General features: G+C 39.3%; 1 protein-coding gene across 3 annotated transcripts in view; it reads left to right on the top strand.

Annotated features, from left to right (window-relative positions):
- The window catches only part of ALDH1A2 (aldehyde dehydrogenase 1 family member A2), a 54,881-nt gene extending 35,004 nt beyond the window's left edge, over positions 1-19,877 (top strand). For all 3 annotated transcript variants that reach the window (XM_057398358.1, XM_057398366.1, XM_057398351.1), the window contains exons 6-13: positions 952-1,080; positions 1,214-1,327; positions 10,627-10,729; positions 13,628-13,812; positions 14,556-14,720; positions 15,147-15,304; positions 16,099-16,173; positions 19,794-19,877. In XM_057398358.1, coding sequence (XP_057254341.1) covers positions 952-1,080; positions 1,214-1,327; positions 10,627-10,729; positions 13,628-13,812; positions 14,556-14,720; positions 15,147-15,304; positions 16,099-16,173; positions 19,794-19,866 — 1,002 coding nt within the window. In that variant the 3' untranslated portion in view covers positions 19,867-19,877. The remainder of the gene's footprint in view (positions 1-951; positions 1,081-1,213; positions 1,328-10,626; positions 10,730-13,627; positions 13,813-14,555; positions 14,721-15,146; positions 15,305-16,098; positions 16,174-19,793) is intronic.
- The last annotated feature ends 1,232 nt before the right edge of the window (positions 19,878-21,109 follow it).

Here is a 21,109-nt window from a genome sequence, read left to right as displayed (position 1 = left end):
TCCATGAGCATGGCAGCTGATATGCATCAGGCAATAACAAGTTCTGGCCAGTGGCTGACTCTTTGTGACTGATACTTTCTATTTTTCTTTCCAAAGGAGATTATTATATGCATTTATAAGAGTGATTGTGCAAAGCAGTTATTTTATTACTCTGGCATTTCCACTGAAACCAGGGGGGCTATCCACTTGACCTGTTAGGAACTGGCCTTGATACAGAAAGGCTTGTTACTCTTATCCATAACTTGTTTGTGCATCAGAAGGATGTAATTCACTACATCTGGTGCTGCAGTAACATGAAGTTGAAATTAATGATGATACAAAAATTTATATCAGCAAAGATATATCAGTTTTGCAACTTGGTTTTTGCTGTTCTATTAAAGTCTTACATATAAATTGCTCAGTAAGACATTTTGGAGAACATGAAATGCTTTGCCCAAGTATTAACATTTGGGGTTTTTACTGCAATCCCATCAATTAAGGGTTATATCATTTTGAGTATAAATTTTATATCTAGGGATGTATTCAGGGATAGAAAAATCTACATCCAAAAATGCTTCAGCATGAACAAACAGAATGTTTGTTCCAAATGTATCAGAATTCCAAATGTATCAGAAGCAAGAAGTATTTGTGATGGGGGAGTCAAAAGTGCCAATTGCAAAACAGTAAATGAAATAAAAAATTGTGACCAAAACCATTAACAGGTAACAGGATTTCTTTACGAAGACTGCAGTTGGGGGCTGTATTTTATTGAACAGGACAGAAAGAACAAAGAGGTCACTATTGTCACTTTTTAATGGCAGCAATTAAAAAAAGAAAAATCCTTGCTTTGTGCTGGGAAAGATTGCTGTTGAGGATCAGCCTGAGAAATGAGTGAGGTAGCAGCTTGACATCTTGAAAACAAAATACCACTGCAATATTTTTCCATCTATCAACTTTTATTTTTTCCTACAGTGGAACTTCCCCCTGCTGATGTTTGCATGGAAGATTGCTCCAGCTCTGTGCTGTGGCAATACAGTAGTTATTAAACCAGCAGAACAAACACCACTCAGTGCTCTCTATATGGGAGCCCTCATCAAGGAGGTAAGAATAAACTGACAGGAATAATGTCTCTGTCTCTCCTTGTGGGGAAGGAGCTACCAGCACATGCCTGGTTTAATGTGTTTTGTTAGTTTTCGTAAATCATGCTTCTCTTCATTCATTCCTATTTTGACAGGCTGGCTTTCCACCAGGAGTTGTCAATATTTTGCCAGGATTTGGTCCGATTGCTGGTGCAGCCATAGCATCTCATGTTGGCATTGATAAAATTGCTTTTACTGGATCCACTGAGGTAAGAGGATTTATAGATATGTTACTGTAAAACATGACTAAATACTTAGGGAGACAGCAGTAAGTTGTGCTACATTTTTCGCTGTCACTGCATAGAAGAGCTACATCTAAATAACAGTGGTCTGTCCTTCCCAGCTAAACTTATGTGTCACAGCACTTCCAAACCAGAAATGGCTCCTTTCCTCCAGTCCCTGCTGTGCTCGGCACCTCAGCACAGGAGATACGCCTGGAAAAATATTGCTGGGATTTCCTGTGGGCTTATGAGGATGCGAATCACATGCAAGTAGGCAGAACATCCCGTGTATATCACAGCACACATAAATGCTGCTTTAGCATCTGTCATTTGTGTATCTTGGCGTACTTGGAAAAAAAGGAGAGGAAGGGGGAAGATTGGGACAAATGTACTTCAACTTTGATGCTGCATTCAAGTATATTGAAGATGAGGAGGAAGTCCAAAAAGGAAGGAGTGCACAGAGAAAAGGAGATAGATAGTCCGAGGTGTCTGTTCCCAAAATATTGGAAACAAGCTGTCTAGAAGATGAAGGGAGTCAGTTGTCTCCTGGATGCCAAAACATCTTACTGTGAGTCTATGATGCAGATGTTACAGAGGAGGTTTGGTCTTCAGATGAAGGCTATAATCTACAGAAAGAGTAACAAATCCCTCAAAACTCTGATCACGTCTTGCTCTCAAATACGCACAAAGCTGGCTGTTATCAGGGTTGGGGCAGGGATGACAGAGGTACTCCAGACTGAAGTCACAGGAGAAGGGGCCTTATCTCATAGTCTGAAGGCAGACAGAAAGGAATCTCAGTAGGAGTTTCAGGGCTGGTTATATTTAGAGAGTGCTAAACCCAGCCCCTTTTCAATTCAAAATTTGGCAGCCTATTGTACGGAGGGAGCTAAACCCCAAGGATTCAGTCTGACTTTTGTATGTTTGACTCCCACTCGAGGCAGTGGGAGGCTTTATGTATCCCAGGGGTACTGCTCTTCACAGTGAGTCAGTTTGGTTTTGATTTGAGTTGATAAATTCACAGACCAAGCAGCCATATTAGATAGGTGTGGGCATCTTCCTGGTAGGCCCAGGGAGTGCAGAGACCAGCTCAGTTATTTCAAATAAATTATTCTGGTGGAATTAGCCTGTAATCAAGTTTGAAAGTCACCATTCCCAAGCTTAAATTGCCAGTAAAATGTGGCTGCGGTCGTATGCCTGATTTGCACAGGTACAGTTCTGCAATTACTATGTGCCTATACATGATTTTTTTTATGGCAGTTTTAGATTATAATATACACAGGTTCCATTCAAAGTCAATGGCAACATCAGATTTCAGATTATTCTATGGAATTACTCTAGTCATTACTTCTCCTGTAACCAATTTATATTAGCATCCTGGAATACAGAAAACTTTAATATGAGCTGATTACCCCCCATAAATTGAGTTGAAACAATTGTTTTCATAAAGATATGTGGTCTCTGTTTAAGATAAATATTCTATTATACAGGATGTTGCACTGTTTGGAGGAGGAAAATACAGATGGGTTAGGTTTCAAAGTTGTCTTTTGTAGCCAAAATAAATTTTTATTGTAGTTCCAGACAGCTTTAGTTTTAATAGGCGTTTAAACTCAAAAGCTGTGGGTTTTATACTAACTCAGTGCCTACCTTTAAAAGCCTTACTAATAGGAAGTGAAAAGCATTACTGAGATGAAAAAGCAGTTCTCTAAGAACCTAAAGCAAGAACAGATGGAACGTTTTAATGCAGAGTTAGTGTAAACTATTCCATATTGTTTCTGATTTCCTGTAACACTGAATTTTTGTAACAGCAAGTCAACATTGTAACATTTTAAACACAATGCTGTGATAAGAGCTGTACTATTGAGTCTCTGACTTCTCCAAAACAGATTTCAGTTTTTAATGAAGTAATAATTGAAATATTTTGTGTCTCTGGTCTTGTCTGAGGCATGTCCAGTGATGTGCATTTCCGATAGCCAGTAGATACATAAATGCCACACTATTAACTTCCATTCCCATGTTTCATCCAGGTGTTAGTTAAGGCAGTTAGTAGTTTCAACTTCAGCAAGTTAATGATAAAACCTATCAGGACAACAGCAAAGATCTTCAAGATTAGACGTCTGAAACAGGTTTTTCTCAAGTTTTTACTGTGAGGTTCTTTTGGAAAAAATACAGTTTCTTTACAGTTTTTAAAGTTTTAAGTATGTGCTTATGGCTAATGAAGACTCCCCATTTGCCTGTAAATATCACAAAACCCCGGCTATTTTTTAAAAGAAAAGGGTTCTTTCAAAGACAGAAAACAGGCTGCTCTTCCTACAAAAAGAAAATAATGCTAATGATTTCCAAAATTTGTAGAACACAGTCCACAGAAATGTGAGCCAAAAGGCCAAGTTCATGACCTTAACTCAATAAAGCCTGACGTAGCCACACCAAAGATCCATCCAGCCTAGCACTTTATCTCGCAACATGACCAGTAACAGATGCTTGTAGAAGAAGAGAGCATGTGTAGAGTGATCCTTTCCTTGCTGTAGCCTCACAGCTTCTGGTAATCGACAGCTTAAAGATTTCCTGAGCCCGAATGTGCATGTGAACAATTGTGTTTAATAGCAACTGATGGCCTTGTCATCTGTGCATTAGTCCCGTACCTCTTGAAACTTCTGACCAGTGTGAAGCCTCAAGCCCATGCCTATGCAATGACAACACATAAATGACTTCTAATTTATGATACTGGCTTCTAACTTATGATGCTGGTCCAGTTTGCACTCTCCATTCCTTTTCTGTTTCTTAGATTCTCTAGTGCTATCAAAATCAAGTAAGTAATTCAAGTAATTTAAGTGTTTTAAGTACTCCCCCACAAATAATACGTGAAAAATCATGAAAAGCTCTTTTTTTCTGTAGTACCATCACTGTTTGATTCCACTTCTCTTTCCTTCTGACCCTTCCTTTATGGGTTAGCTCACACACATTAACAGAGCAGTCTGCCAACTCTTTCATCCCTTAGCCTGCCTGCTTCTTATGAAACACCCTCCCATGAATCACCTCCTCTCTCAGTCCCCTAGTGCGTGGCTCTCAAAACTCTTCCCTCCACAGCTCGCTATGAAGGGTTCTGCAGACACCCAGCAGGCTATGCATTTCACTTTGACAACTGTCACACTGCAAGAAAGAAAATCATACTGAGTAGGAAAGTAAGCCTAAAAATATAGTGCCGCCTCAAACTCTAGCAGCTTGGCTTTTCTGCTTCTTTTTCTACTTCTTGGCTTTTCTGCTTGCTTTGCTTCATCCTCTTCAGCAGCTTGTTTGGTGTAGGCATTTTAAGGAAAGTGTTTATTTTTACTGTGTTGTTTTCAGTGAACCAGGGCTAATCTATGATCCTCCTTAACTGAGATAATTCCTCTCAGGCTTGACACATTTTTTCCTCATTTTCCACAATCTGATGAAACTTAAAACTGCCAAAACCAATCTTTCTTCCACTCAATCTGACCATGTCAACACTTGCTCCTATCCCTTCCCTACCTTCTCTTGGAAGCCCATAATCAATTTAAATAACTCCTTACATTTTACTGTATTTCTCCTTGATCTTTCTGGTCCCAAGGTGTAAGGTGAAACTCATCAGGACCTCAGGAGTGGTTCTGTAAAGCTCAGCTATCTCCCACACTGTCCCAGTTGTACATGCCTTTCTCTTTTACTCTGCCCCTCTCTGCCTCAGCTTCTTCACTGTTCCACGTATACTTGTCTGTTTGAGCTTATTTTGAGAAATTACTAGCAACAATTTAATTACAATAAAACTCAGTCATTTTGTATTTTCTGAGCTTGCAAATAGATCCAAACTCAGGATGTCTGGCTTACCTAGACATTGGGTATACATTTACTCAACCATTGTCTACTGTTGGGCTGCAGAGCTCAGAAGTACAGGAGAGGTTATACAAGACTCTGTCTTTCTAGGTTAAATGAAGAGTGGGGCTTATTTATTTCCAAGACAAGTGCCAATGAGGAGACAATTCTGACACAACAGAAATGCATGGAGGTTTGGTATATGACTTTCTTATTTGCTGAAAGAACTTTTTCAAAGCAGCAAAAGGGAAAGGCCTTCAAATAGCAGAGAAAGGCAGCCATCAGGAGCTGCTTTACTCTTCATTTGCCTTTATATCCTCTTGGATCTGTGAATTCAGTTACAGGCTTTGCAAATACAGCCCCCAGCAGACTGGGGGCTGTCTGCCCTTGTATGTATACATACGCTCCATTTCAACAGGAACTGTGTACCCTTAAGGTCCTGGTGCACATGGAATAGTTGGGTGCAGTATGTTCTGGGTTTAAGATTAGAGATGATTATGGAGAGCAAGAAGTTATACATTTTAAAATATGTGCATTTAAAGCAGTGGCTGCATTAAAAGATGTATTTTCCTTATTGCAAAAGTTTAATGATTTCTAGTAACTTCTGTTCAAAACCAAATGTGTTACTTCCAAATCAAAGTGGCTTAGAACTCTCTCCAGTTGTTAAATACTCTCAAGATGAGAATAATAGATAGCACACAAAATATTTGAAGCCCTGGCCAACAAGAAATGTATCCTAAGTGGCCGGTTTCCACTTTGTTCAAACTACAGCCCATTAAAATGCAGACAGACTAAAGACAGGAGTCAGGTCTGTGTTCGTGCAGTTCTGTAGAGTAACCCAAATAAATATCCAACAAATTGGTTTGGATGCCTGTGTAAACAAAAGGTCTATAAACAACTGCAATAAACCCCTGGCAAAAGAGTCTGCATTTTGCTTGTCAGAATGTTTTCTTTATGCACTTAGATTAACAAACCATGATCTCATCATTAGTCAACGAGATACTAGAGAGACTTTCAAAGCAAACTACAGGAGAGTCAAGATTGATTCATGCCAAACAAATGTTTGTAGCTAACAGCTGTATTATCACTGATTCTAATTTACTCAGCAGGATTCTCATTTCCGAAGCAAGATGAATGTCACAATGCATGATTTAGACAGAATGTCTACCTACTGCATGAGCAATGAGTTGTGTCAGCTCTCCTGCATCACAAAATCTCTTGCTGGTTTGGGGTATCATAAAGAATTGCATCCTGGCATTTTTTACTTCAGCAACAAGAATCCTAAAGGTGATTTTACCTGTTCTGAGATGCCTGTCAGCTTCCAGTGCTACACACATGCCCTGCTCAATAGAAGGACGGTTTAGGGAAGTTGCATTATCATTCACTCCTGCTGAATCTTTTTGATTGCATCTTGAACAGCTTGTGCTTCCTGAATGAGAAGTAGTTGTTTCCCTTTTCCCTTTCTTGGTGTTTTTGGTAGAGTTGAGGGAGCTCTCCTTAGACAAATATCGTGCCTCTTTGCCTGTAAAATCTACATGTCAAAAGAATTCACCTTCTTAAAACTGAAACTAATAGGGTGGTGTTTATCAGCCCTGTCAGAGTTAACAGCATTTAGCCACGGATTTCCATGGGGCCAGGATTTAACCAAAGAACAAAGGAGCCCTTTATTACTTAGGATTCTCTCTAGGAATTTCTGTTTGGGATTGCCTTTTTACTTGTGCTGCACCATTCACTATGCTGTTTTCAGGGCTGCTTCTCACACAGGGCACTACACAGTCAAATAAAGATGCTCTTCATGTCAGTATTTTAAAATTCACTTGGCTTTGCTGGAGACACACCTTGAACATGCCGTGAAGGCCCTAAGAAGTTTCTCAGAAAGATATTGCATACAATCTGGAATTCAAGAAAAAAATGAGGCAGGCTAAGCAAGCAGCAGCATGGGTTTGAAAGTTTTGCCAAAACCCTGACACGCTGTGCCTCGGTAGCTGGAGAGGGAAAACTGCAACTCCAAAAAACACAGAAAATTCCTGTCTGATCTCCCCAGAACTTAATCTCTTGTAACCCAAACCATTTACTGTTCTTCAGATGTTCTTTCAGTATCCAAAGAAAGGTATAGCAAAGGTGGGCAGTAACTGAAGATGTAGGTCTTCTCTGTCAATTTTTGCACTCTTCATGGAATCTTTTTATCTACGTATCTCTCTGTGCTGTCTTACCTTCACAGTCTTGACTGTAGCAGCATGCAAATAAATGACCTACTGTTCAGCTAGACTGCTGTTCCCCTACAGTCAGGTCTTCCCTAATGATTTAATGCATATCTGTGATCCAAAGGAGGTTCAGAGCAGAGAAGAAGCCAGGCATTCTGACAGAACTGTAGAGGAAGTATCACAAATCTTGGAGTTTTGCTTTTGACTCACAAGACTCCCAGTGCTTTAATAGTAACAGGCAAACCCACCTGTACCATTTAGAAACACAGATTTCTGTCTAAAAACAAAGAAAATTAAAAGAACATGAAAAGCAACAGACTTTTTTGTATTTCTGCACGAAGTATTTAAAATGTGACTGCATAAGCCTCTTGAAAGATACATTAAACTTCCAAACACAGAAGGCATAAATAAGTACAATCAAATGCTTTGTGCCTAATGTCATACACTTTACAGTCCAGAAGCAGACTCTTGCAGGACTGTTCTTCAAATCACCTTTTTGTACAGAGGCACCACAGAATGCTTCTTAAATCTACTGTTGTTGTTCTGAATAACAAATTGCTTTCTCTGAGGTGGGCCAAATTACATCTGCCTCACCCTCCATGCAGCTTACAAGGTTATGGTACTTCACAAGCTATCCAGGGATAGTCCTGATATCAATCTTGAAGCTTATTCAAAACAAGGATGGGGAGTCAGGGTTTTCTCTGCCAACATTCCTGCTGGATAATCGCACAGCTCCATTATCTGTGGGGGAGTCCTCTCTTCCAGCGTTCCCTCCCAAGGCTGTACTGCCTATTGGGAGCTTGCAGATACAGCTGAGAGACACCACAGGAAGCATGTCCTGAAAGACCATAGAGATTGCAACACTATCACTTATCCCTTTCATGCTGTCTCTCTCCAGAAAGAGAGGGTCAGACAAAAGGCTGCCTTTGTCACTAAATAATCACAGTGCCCGCTGCCTTCCCTAAGCCTTTTCTCAACCTGTAAGTGCATAGGGCGCAATAGGAACACAGTGAACAAAAAATGCTGAGCAGCATGAGCCCTGCCATCCTGATGTATGCACTAATTTCTAATGGGAAGGACAGAGTGAAGCTGTCTGTTAAGTTTATACTTGGGAACTTGACAACCACCTCCCTGTATTAACAATACTCTGGACCATATTTTTCTGAATTAGCACTACTGCCTCCAAGCCCTTTGGACTCCAGTATTTGCCACATACATATTTGTCATATACATAATAATTGGATTTGCGTATTTGTCAATCCCTAGTTTGTACAGAATCCTTTCCAAATCTTTACTTACACGGACATTAAAGTGGTAGAATGGAAGGCAGAGAGATGCAAGCTCAACATATTGCTTTGGCGTCCTTGTCTGTTCTGCTCTTTGTGAATTTTTTGAGTGGGAATAACTGGCAGTTGTTCTTTGAGAGAGGGAGGTTCAAGGCAGTGAGGGTGTGAATGGTATTGGCTGGCACTGGCTATAAACATGGCACTGTCACTGATTTCCAGTGTACATTTTCAGCACAGTTTGAGAGATTGGAATTTCCAGATGACATGCTCAGTGTATGTGGTGGGGGTGGAGGGCAGAAAAAGTCCTTCTTTTTCTTGTTCACTTCTGGCTGTCAGTCAAACATAGCAATAAAATCAGCTCCAATTAAGGGGATATGCAAGGAATTTCATGATAATGTCAACACTCTGTTCCACTGATACAGGGGTAAAGAAGAGAAACTAATTTTAAATTTATAGACCGGGTTTTTGTAAGAAATAACCAGTCACAGTTGACTGTGGTATCACCAGATAAACAGTTAATCACAAAGGTACATGAAGCGGTTGACAATTCCTTCATTATCCTGTGGGGTTCTTGCTTTGTTTTTTTTCTGTGGGGGCCCTGGTTTCTGTTTCATTTGCTTTCTGATTACTCCAGTGCTGACTTAACTTTCTCCAGCAGATTGCCTTCAGTTCTCTTAAGAAATTCAGCTTCTCATCCATTAACCCCTTACTGCAGGGAATTTCACTCACCTGCCCTCAAATAGGAAACAGCTAGAGAGATCAGAGTACCATGTGGAAAGTCTAGCTCTGGATTCACTCCCATCTTACATCTAACTCTCTGCATGATGACAGAGCATGTCCCAGTTAAAAGAACACATTTATCAAAGCTCTCAAACTTCTCAATATTCAATAGATACTTAATACTGTGTTTTACCATGTAGGGCCCAAATCTACCTGTGATTACTTCCATGGCTGTAAAATGGGCATAGTTACACTGCAACACTACAAATCTGATCGATTTTGGGTTCATTGATCCAGGGAGGTGAGAATTTCCAGGGAACACAAGCTGCCTCTCCATCTGTACTGATGTGGAAACAACATCAAATATGTAGCTGTCAGATTGCTACTCCATTGAACCTACCCTCATGTTCCTTGGTGAGAGCTGCAGTCTGTGGCTGCTCCAGCTGATCCCACAATCTACAAAGACATTTTGGAGGTGCTTTTGACCTCCTCAACCAATATTTAGATTATCTGTGGTGCAGCTGAGGGTCAGGTCTGGAATGGTGCTTTTGTAACTTCTTGCCCTACTTGATATTCTGCTATGTGCTCTTAGTCCTGCAGAAAAGGCTGATGATTTCATCAGAATTTGACATACTGTGGCTCATGATTTCATGGTCAAATTACTTAAATGTTTGGGCACTGTAAACTGTATTTAGAGGAGAACAAATGCCCTCCTACATAGACTGGCTAGCAGTTTAGTAACTATAAATAGTAAAGGGTGAAATAAACTATAAAAGCAGTGATCATGTGGGGCAACTATAAAGAAGTATAATAGCAGTTATTATTAATGAATAGTAATATGCTTAGTACATGCTCAGATATCAGATCTATTTTTTTTCCACTAAAAAAATTATATAACTAAATCTCTTAATAATAGTATCTAAAAGCTTGTGAACATGCCACTAGTTTGGATGGAAGCAGTTCTAGTTACACCAAGTTCAGATTTTTAATTCAGCCTTCTTACTGCACCCTGAAAGCAAGCCCCAAGCTGTTTCAGCATAGATACAACCGGGTGAAGGGTACTCTGTGCTCTGCCTCATCCCTTCCTGATTTCTAGCAAAAAAGCCTGGAAAACTGTCCACTGCTGATGAGAATCTGGATTGAAGAACCTGCTGGCTTATTTAAAGCTCTGTTCCAATGATAGCCAACATTGGCTGTTAAAATGAACTGTATGACTACATTCCCTGTAAAATGTGTCTCCATTTCCTTTCAGGTTGGGAAGCTGATCCAAGAAGCAGCTGGAAAGAGTAATTTGAAGAGAGTTACACTGGAGCTGGGTGGGAAAAGCCCAAACATTATTTTTGCAGATGCTGATTGTAAGTCAGCACTTCCATATTTTTCTTACAAATATGTTTGTGTTGTGCTTTTTTTTTCTTTTCTTTTTTAATTTATTTTAGGGCACATTTTTCATATGAAGTGACTTGGCCCAGTAGAGCTGTCTCTAATGGCACTTTTAATCTTACAGAAGCAGCCTGAGGGGTGATATTTTTTATAAAAAGACAATATTTGAATCCACAGATTCAGAAACAACAAAAAAACAGAAAAAAAGTTACAGCCAAACATATAGAAATGGCATTATCCACAGTCATGGTCCCATGCACATCTGTCATCCTCAGCTCCACAGAAAGGTGGTTTAAGTGCTTTACATTTGGAAATGCTATGATTTTTTTTTGGCTGCACAACATTATTAAAAGGGAGGGCTTTAATTTACCCTTGAATTACTAATCTGGTCAGTGCAATATTCCTTTGTTAAGGTGTTTTGATAGTAGGTATAAATGAAGACTATACCATGTTTTAAATTTTCACAATTGAAAAATTGTGTATTGAAATATCCTCATTGCCACTGTCAGCAGGGAACTGAAGATTTTGGCAGCTGGATGATGTTGTGCAGCTGAGATTTTTGGCACCTGAGAAGGTACAGGGCAGCTGTTTAGGACAAGATAAAAACACAAACTAGAAGTCTCTACCTAAATGATCAGCAATGAAATAGCTCAAAATATTGATATCTAAATAATCAGCAGATTTTGACATTAACACCCCACTAAGATGAAGGGGACAGTTCACACCTTGCTCTGAGCTCTTGTTTCAGGTTGTGTGCAAGCACACTGTACTCAGTGCCTTCTCTGAGAACTTTGTAACCCAAACAAATAGACATAGAAGGATTTGATCTTTTAATTTAGAGGGGAAGGCGAATAGACAAATGATTCTGAATAGCCCGAATTATGAGAGTTTATCACAAGCCTATATTCATCTTACAAACTTTCTGATATTTGGAAAACTAGGGAAAGCTGGAGAACTTTTCAGGAGCTTTTCTACATAGAAATGCTTCACCAGCTTGGGGATCTAAATTATAGCCAGTTGTGCTCATAAGCTAAAAAGGCTCTCGTCAGCTGGAGCCAAATGCAGATGTTACAGCCTTCTACCCCAGTTACTCATCCTCATCTCTCACCAGAATTCACCACATCCCAAATGTCCCTAAGCTACTAATTCAGACTGGATCATCTGAACGTTTCTAGTAGAGTAATATATGCTGGGGGGAGGTCTGTGTTAAGCTCCTGCCTGCCATACAGAGCTGTACTTTATCTGTGACTTGCTGTATTTGCCAAAAAAGGTTGAGAACCTTGGGAGAAGTTGCAGGCAATGGGGGAATAACAGAGTACAGTCTTCTTCCTGACTGTCTGTTCTACAGTATGTCATACTAAAGTTCTCTGGTCTTTCCATAATTACAACCACCAGTACCTGACCTGAGATTCAGACTTCAAAGCACCAATTATTTAAGAACAGCAGGCAATTTGCTCACCATTCCAAAGGAGCTGTTTGTTCTGTTTGAGGAACACTGCCAAAGGTTAGCAGAAAGCATGACAAAGCTGGTGAAAGTTTAGTCCACCCAAAAACCAGAATGGTTAGAGCCCCTTTGTGGTGGAAAAATTGAGGTAACAATAGAGGAAACATCAGTTAATCAGTTCTCTCCACTAGCGTTTTCAATCTCCATGGACTGAATTGGAATAGAAAGATATGATTATGGTCCAGGGAACACACCATATAATTTTTTTCCCCACACTGAGGGCAGAATAAGACATTTCTGTTAGATGGATTTGTCTAGAATGTGTTGAAAGCACCATTGCTTTGTTTATTCCATTATAGATTGTACTTTAAGCAATGCTGCAAAGTGCTACAGCCGATAACATGTATTACAGTGCTGTAGGATATCACTGTTTAAGGGTGGCTTCAATATTCTTGTCTAGTCAGCTATTACACCCAGTGGGAGAATTTAGCTCTGAATGTCTAAATACAACTGGATCCTCTCTTGCTTGGATAGTAGATGAGTTAGTTGTACCTCCAAGGAAGTTAGAGTAGAAATCAAGGGTTGATTGTTCTATAATTGACTGTATTTTTAAAGCCTTGCCCAGTCGTCTGCATAGGCTGAAAAGCTGTTTCTGTCTTGCAGAAAAATAATGTGGCCTTTTGGGAAGGATAGGTGTTGCCATTATCAAAGTTAAATTCTCTCAACCACTTGAGATATACTCACGTATGCAGTATTAAATCGAGTGCAAACTTGCAGTCACAAATTTCCCCCTCCTCTACCCACCTGAGTCAGACAGACTTCTGTAATGTGGGGCACAAAACCACTTCCTAAGGTCTCCTATGAGTTTTATTTGATAAACTACATGCTGCTGGCATATAAGACACTGCTGAAGTTCTTGCATACCCTATTTCTATAGACTGCTAAAGTACTATCTTAGTGTAACTTGATTTAACTTTTGCAGTGGATATAAAGCAATATTTTGTGACTTGTATCATGAGATGGCATGTGGAATGTATTACTTATGGACCCTCTTTTACCTAGACAATGTCTGAAGTCCCAGGTGGTCCTTTGCAATCTAGTGTTTCTGAAACAATTGTAATATTCCTAATATCCATCCGGTATAGCTGTGTCCTGGGTGGAATAAACGACAAAACCATCAGCTTCAGACATGTTTAAAATCTCCATATGTTCACAGGGATTATGATGCAAAATGAAATGAATCACCTTAATTTATGACCCTACACAACAATATTATGTTTTGATTTGGTCACTCTTGTTTTATTTAACCAAACCCTACTTCTGCTTTGAAGTTTGGGGAATGTGGCACAATGTAATAGGCATGACAGTGGTGTAATAGCACCTGTGTCTATGACGTTTCAGAGCAACATATGCTGTCTTGTTTTTTTAGTGGACTATGCTGTGGAACAAGCTCACCAAGGGGTCTTCTTCAATCAAGGCCAATGCTGCACTGCAGGCTCACGGATTTATGTGGAAGAATCAATCTACGAAGAGTTTGTTAAAAGAAGTGTAGAACGTGCAAAGAGAAGAGTTGTGGGGAGTCCTTTTGATCCAACCACAGAACAAGGTCCACAGGTAAAGGAACAGAGCTTTGATTCTACAGTCCAGCAGCTGCTTGAAGTATTTAAACTCTTCTAAGACAGAGGTCAGTCAGTGCATGCTCACTTGCACTCCAGGGTACCTGACATGATAAGCATTTTAAAGATTAAAATTTTAAAGGAGTAGATAATCTGTGCAGCTGAGAGGTGCTTTTTGTTAAAGAAAAATTCTCATCTTAAATATCAGTAAGTTTGCCTCCCAGCTTTAACCACAAGGTTCTGGTCTTCAGCATCCAAGATACAGCTGTAAACTGTGAGAAGCTCTCAAAAGTTTCTGTGGACACTTACTTTCAAGAATTGTTTACAACCATTAACTGTGCTCATTGACCACTAGAAAGACAGGAATTCTAAGCAAAAAAATGTGCAGAATTACAAATAGGTCTTTAGAAAATGTTCCTGCCGCTAATAACCAGCTGGTCTGACACCATTTTCAGGAAGTTAACCTGGGACAGGAAATAACGATGTTTTGTTTGGGCTTAGAAAACCAGACTGCTTAGCAAGAATGTGGATTGAGCCACATACATGGGGGGACACATCCTTAAGAAGACTAAGCCCTAGGTTACAGTCAGCAGCTATTTGTAGATCTTTGGCATCTACAGCTCAAAGAGCAGTGAATACAAGCAGAAGTCTGCTCTCTGGGACATGATGCCTAAAAAAACAATCTTCACTTGATTGTCAAGTGTATGGTCTGCAAGTTAAAAAGCTGCTTCTCTCTTTCAGATTGATAAAAAACAATACAACAAGATCTTGGAACTGATTCAGAGCGGCATTACTGAAGGAGCAAAACTTGAATGTGGGGGCAAAGGGCTAGGAAGAAAGGGCTTCTTCATTGAACCAACGGTGTTTTCCAATGTAACAGATGACATGCGGATTGCCAAGGAGGAGGTATTCACATACAAGGGCAAAATCACTTTAGAATGTCCTAAACATGACTTTTTTTCGTTTGCTTACTTTATAGACAAAAGCTTTAGAGTGAAAATTACCACTATACTTAAAAAAAAAGTAAAATCGTTAAATCTTTTCAGAACTCCTGATGCACACACAGCAACTGACAATATGAGTTGGGTAAAGAAACTATTTTTACACTGGCTATAAAGTCTCAGATCTCCAAGAAGAGATCAGGGAAGAATGGACGAGTTCCACTGAGAGACAACTGCTTTGGAAAATTCATGCAGTTTTACAGACACTATTAAATGATGCTTTGGGAATTCGTAAAGACAACAGGAGAGAAAAGAAAAATGCAGAATAAAACAGGAATAAAATGCCTCTGAGTGGGCTGGTTTATTTATTAATGATTAATCTTTCTTGCAGATTTTTGGGCCTGTTCAAGAAATACTGAGATTTAAAACCATGGATGAAGTTATAGAGAGAGCCAACAATTCTGATTTTGGGCTGGTAGCTGCTGTCTTTACAAATGACATAAACAAGGCCCTGACAGTCTCTTCAGCAATGCAGGCGGGGACAGTCTGGTAAGGCAGAAGTTATCACTCTCCTGCTCTTGGAGATAAAGACTTTGACTCATTATCGTTATGACACTTCAGTTTTGCACCCTTTGTCTGAAAAATGTTTATCAAGACCATCCTGGTGGTGAATCACTAACCAAGATACAGAACAGCTGTAGGGAGGTGTGACTGCTCACTGAGGGTGAAAACTGGAAAGTGCCGAGCTTGCCATTATCATGGTGACCACACTGCTGAATGGCATTCCTGAAAACAAACAAAGCAGAGTATGAACGATACTTTCTGTGGAGCAGAAGAATCCTGTGAGGTTTCTGCTAAAGGCACAAAATATCATGTACTTCTGCAACATTTAAGGAACTGAGAGGACACGTTTTCTCTCTAATCCTTAAAAATAAGTAACACCACTTCTACAGTTTCATAGCTTGCAATTTGGTATGTCAAGCCTGGGTATTCTAAAGATTGAGAAGAAATCAGGGAGAAAAAGGACAAATTAAAATCTAATAGCTCTGTGTTATAAACTGGCACTGAGGTTTGTCAGCACATTAACAGCTCATTACCGAAGTTTTGTCCAAGTATTCCGTGCTCTCCTCCAGTCCTCACAGGCCAAATCCCTTTCTAGTAATGAGTAAGGAGGAGAATATTGTGTTTTGTGGTATAAATACCTAATTTCTTTTCAACATGAGACAAGGTTATTATTACTACCAGGTGTACAGTGTCTTGAGCCCCACAAGTTTCAGCCCCTCCCCGAGTTGTTTAAAGGTCTCTGACAGTGCAGCTGGACTGAATACCTCTTCCTTTTACAGGATAAATTGCTACAATGCCTTAAATGCCCAGAGTCCTTTCGGAGGATTCAAAATGTCTGGCAATGGGAGAGAGATGTAAGTATTATGCTGCTGTCTTCTGAACTGTTTTCAGCTCTACTAGTTAGTAAACATTGGTGAATCCTTCTATGCAAATTAAGATCAAGAAATATTCCCATCTGGGGATTGAGGCATAATATAAGATGACAAATTGCAAGTGGTTTACATGATTTACTTGTAACCTGTGTTTTCTGAGATTTTTTTTCTTAGCCATATTACCTAGCACTTTTGCAGAAAGATTCTCTCTTTAGTACTGCTGTGTGTTTGTTGACTGGTTTGGTGGTCTTGTTTCAGAGTTTTTGCCATATATTTTGCCTCTCTTGCTATTTTTTTCTTTCTTTACTTTTTCTTACATTTATTAATATAAGTGAATCTGAGTTTTATTAAAATGTTATCTCTTCCAGATTTATAAACAAAGTTACATGAAATCAGGCCTAGAGAAGGCTAGAAAAATGTATTTACATCCCTTTCAAAAAATCACCTTCCATTTCAAAGCTTTTTATCTGTCTTATTCCATTTAGAACTAAGTGGCAGGTATTTTGAAATGGAGCTCCAAGCTCAAATACTGTCCCAGGTACCTAATTTAAAATCTTACCAGTTTTTAATTCTCATTACAATCACAAGGAAGTTGAGCAATTGCATCAGCCCCAGATTGGTTACACGTACAAAGGATTCAATTAATTTCTGTGCAGGAGGCATGTATACCAGATATGTCTCACCTAAGCTTTCAAAATAGCTTATGGCTAATGGCAAACTCAGCAATAAAACTAAAGTAAGGTCAAACTCTTTAAAACTTTAAATATGTTAAAGCATACAACTTGATCTATAAAATAAGCTCTATGTAGTCTGAAATATTTTCCCTCATTAGGGAGTACTTTGAATAACACATTCATACTAGTCTCCACATTCATGAGTTATGAGGTGATCTCACACTGGCATAAATATGTCAGCTCATCTAACTCTTATCATTGTGAAAATATTCTAAAACTACTAAGCTCCATAGAGCGCATGAGTAACTTGACACCCAGAAGTGACCCCGTTGACTTCAGGGAGGTTAACTGTGCAAGCAAGATACTCACATATTGATAGCGAGGAGTTTTTGAAAGTGGAGGAAACCAACCAGGCAGCACTCCAGATCCCATGGAAAAATCTACGGTACTTGTATACTTGATTCCCAGCTAGAGCTTTGAAAATATTCATCATAAACAATAAATGTTTGGAATGGCAGTAATCTGTATCTTGCAAAGATGCCTAAAAATCTACTTATGAGTAATTATTCTATTGCTTTCAGAACCTCTTTGATCAGATATCACCTTCTAATTCACCTCCTCCCCCCTGGATTAATATCTGCTTACTTTTTATTAAAATGCCACTGTTTCTTAGATCTGTTTTTAAGGGATACATTTTATAGCGTAAATAATGTTGAGTCAGACAACTAAAGAAGAAAAAAATCACACCGAAAGAAACAACAACAACAACAACAAAACCAAACCAAAACCAACAAAAGAGATAGTGTCCATACATATGTGTGTTATTGCTAAGCTAATACTGTGTTACAGTCAAATCATAATTGTGTCACTGTGCTGCCTGTGCTAGCACTGTATTATTTGGGACTTGGTTTTTTCCTGCATTTAATTTCACAGATTTTTATAACACATGGGGGAAAAAAATGAACACAGGAAGTTGAGATGTGCTGCACTCATTTCACACTCCCACAACATGTAGCAGGGTATGCACATAGCAGTAGAGCACCAGAACTTACGTACGCAATACAACTGATTCACATTAAAACTACTTTAAGAATACAAGAATATTGTAAGCAGTCTAAGAGGTTTTTTTTTACATTTACACATCTTCAAGGGAAGGAGGTGTCATTCTGTTGTCTGAATTGCTCTGAGATACAGGAGTGCATAGTTGCATTCCCAAAAAGAAGTGCAAGTCAGAGAATGGCTTGGAGTTGTAATTCTTTTCCTTATCTTTTTTGTCTCTGAGATGGAAGAAAGTGTGTAATACTTCTTTTGGAAGAGCAGTTTGTTTCCTTTCCCTTACACCTACACAACCAAGAGATAGCATCATGCAAACTTGACCCATGGCCTCCTTTCTTTTCACATACACAACCCTTATTATCACTCTGATACCGAAGTGCCATCCAAAAAGACACAAAGCAGCCATAGAACAGGATGTTACTGCTCCCTACTTCCCTGTATAAGGCTGTGGGGACAAGTGAGACCTTTAATTGAACACACACAGTTTCTTCCACTCTGTATGTCTGGAGTAACCCATCTCCCTGTTCAGCAAGAGCAGTTTTTTAACTTTTGAAGAATACTTGCCTTAGAATTCATCACAGTTGTCCACATCAAAACTTTTGGCCAGGAAAAAAAACATGTAAGGCCCTGAAGCCTTGAGCTGAAGAAACAAACAATAAATATATCTAATTTTGTTTGCCAGGCCAAGATTAGAAACCAGCTGGCAGTCAGAACATAGGTAAAGCATACTGTGTATGCTAGGTAATCTTCTGACTTGCAGAAATGCATCCAGCAGATGTCTGGAGCTAAGCTGCAGCCCTGCTGAATCAAGCAGAAGCGTTCACACAGACATACCAGCATTAGTTACTGGGCTCCACGCAGCTCCTAATGACAGCTTTCACTGAGCCATATGGGAATGGTTCTGTGGGTCAGCCGAGTCTGATAAACAGCTGAAGTTTTTGGTCATTCTTTTGAGACAAATCCAACACTTTCTACTGAAAGGTGGGGGTGGAGTGGTCCAAGTCAATGGGATCCTTTCACTTGTCATAAAATCTTTACTAATGTATTTCCTTGCATGTATGTAGTCTCTGAGAAACCTTAAAATGCCTCCTGAATCATCAGTCTGAGTTGAACATCAAGCGTTGTATCACACATGAGGTTGGTTGACTGAAATGGACTGGTAAATACTGGTATTCCTGCCCAAATGAAGTGATTTTCTTTCCTGGTGTTATATTTTGTTTAAAATGTATGGTGTAGAGATAAACGCAAAGTAGGCTATGCAACACCAAGAGCATACAGAAGGGCTTAATGGCTTTGAACAGTGGCCCCTCACTCCATTCTGAAAGACACACTTATTACAAAGAGGTTCTGAGGAATTCCCCTGAAATAATCTGTATGGTGAAGTTAGCATTAAATTCTGCACAGTCAAGTTCATCTTTATCCAGGGTTGTGAGGAGGAGTTCATTTTCCATAATACTCAGTTTGGACCTTCTCTTTCTTGAGTGCAAATATAAGCAGTAATTTTACTGGCCAGTGGTGTAGGTCTTGGGTGTTTGGACATTTTCAAGGTCTGGAAAGGACAGAGGACAACACTCCCAACAGTTCCATCAATGAACAGTGAGTATTTCTGGGTTTAATGTTGTTCTGTATCTCCTTGTCAAATGCTGGAGCCCATCCATTGGAGGGGGGTGGGAGTTGACCTAAACTGAAATCTTCAGGTTTTCTGGAAGATGGCATGAAAGGAAAACCTGTGCAAAATCAGAAAACAACAGAAATCTATGCCAGGAGTTTTCGCTCATATCTTAACTTTACCAAGAAATCACTTTGCAGGTTTTTGCTTGATAAAGAATTAATGTCTGGTGTAAGCTGATGCTACAATTTGGTTTCTTTTAGGGGTGAATGTGGATTGAGAGAATATTCTGAAGTTAAAACTGTGACAATAAAGATCCCTCAGAAGAACTCCTAAAATGATGAAGAGCACGTGATGCCACCCTCTCTATTGCTTATGGAGACCAGCACTCAGGAATAAAAAGCATTACACAATATATATTTAAAAAATTAAGTTGCAACTTATATACTGGGCACATAACTGCATCCCTAAAGCAAACCAACTCTGCATGTTTTCACAAAACTCTCCTGAGAACCATTACATCTTTATAAAACAAATCATAACAAGAGATAAAATTGCTATTGGGCATCATTTAATAACGGTTCTAGCTAGAAAACTGTTAAATGCAAATGCATGCACACACACGTTTATCTCTTCCTTAAATAAAGAAGTTTCACTGCTTTCAGGTTGCCTTCTCAAACAGACCTGCCTTGTACTGACATTCTAGATTCAATCATGGCTTTACAAGCCAGATTCTACCCAAAACACGCAATGAACAGCATAAGTAAAATTGATGTTCTCAAAAAAATCAAAAACTCTGAGCAGTAATGAGCCAAAAGCTGGTATATTGGCAACATTCCAATTAGCATGCTCACATAAAGAGATCAGACTGGGGAGGGAATCAAACCATTATATGAATAACGAAATCCAAATACTTATCAGTGAGATTTGAATTTCACAACCCTCAGTGATTTTGTTTTCTGAGCTTATTTTCATAATTAGTTTTTGTCTTGCATTAAGCAAAAATCCTCCTTCACTTACAGCAACTTGAAAGGTTTTACCTGACTGCCAAAAGAGCTTGGCCAGACAGGGTGGGAGGGTGTTAAGGAGGACAGGAACAGATTCCCAAAGGCTTCACAGATAATTTCAGCTTTCACTGCTTGTCTAGCTTTGGTGTTGCTACTGTTGTTTTCACTTATTTTAAACAACTATATATGCACATGCAGACTCCTTTTGTTTGTTTGCTGTTAAACTGTCCATGGTAACACTGGGAATTAAGTATTTGTTACAGCAGGAAGAACCCAGCAAAAGCCCACCTGACAAGAAGTAAGCTTGACTTTATATTCTTACTAAATGAGGACTTGCAACCCTTACCATGCTTGTGAGCTTACTGGCTGGTACTGACTTTTCAATTTTATCTGTTCTCTTTTTTTTGGCCCAGGACAAAAATATGTGCAAGTTGTTTTAGAAGTGAGGTGTTTAATACCTATCACATTATTACTTGCTGCCCATAGAATCTCTTCCAACTTGTAACTAACAAACTAAACACCATCTCTTTCTCCCTCCCAATGGCAGAGCTCATTGATTCCCTGTACCTTTT

The sequence above is a fragment of the Pezoporus wallicus genome, unplaced genomic scaffold (assembly GCF_028554395.1).
Source record: "Pezoporus wallicus isolate ANWC-B61680 ecotype Strahan unplaced genomic scaffold, APGP_CSIRO_Pwel_v1 contig_3952, whole genome shotgun sequence".
NCBI lineage: Eukaryota > Metazoa > Chordata > Aves > Psittaciformes > Psittacidae > Pezoporus > Pezoporus wallicus.
This window is presented reverse-complemented; position numbering and strand designations above follow the sequence as displayed.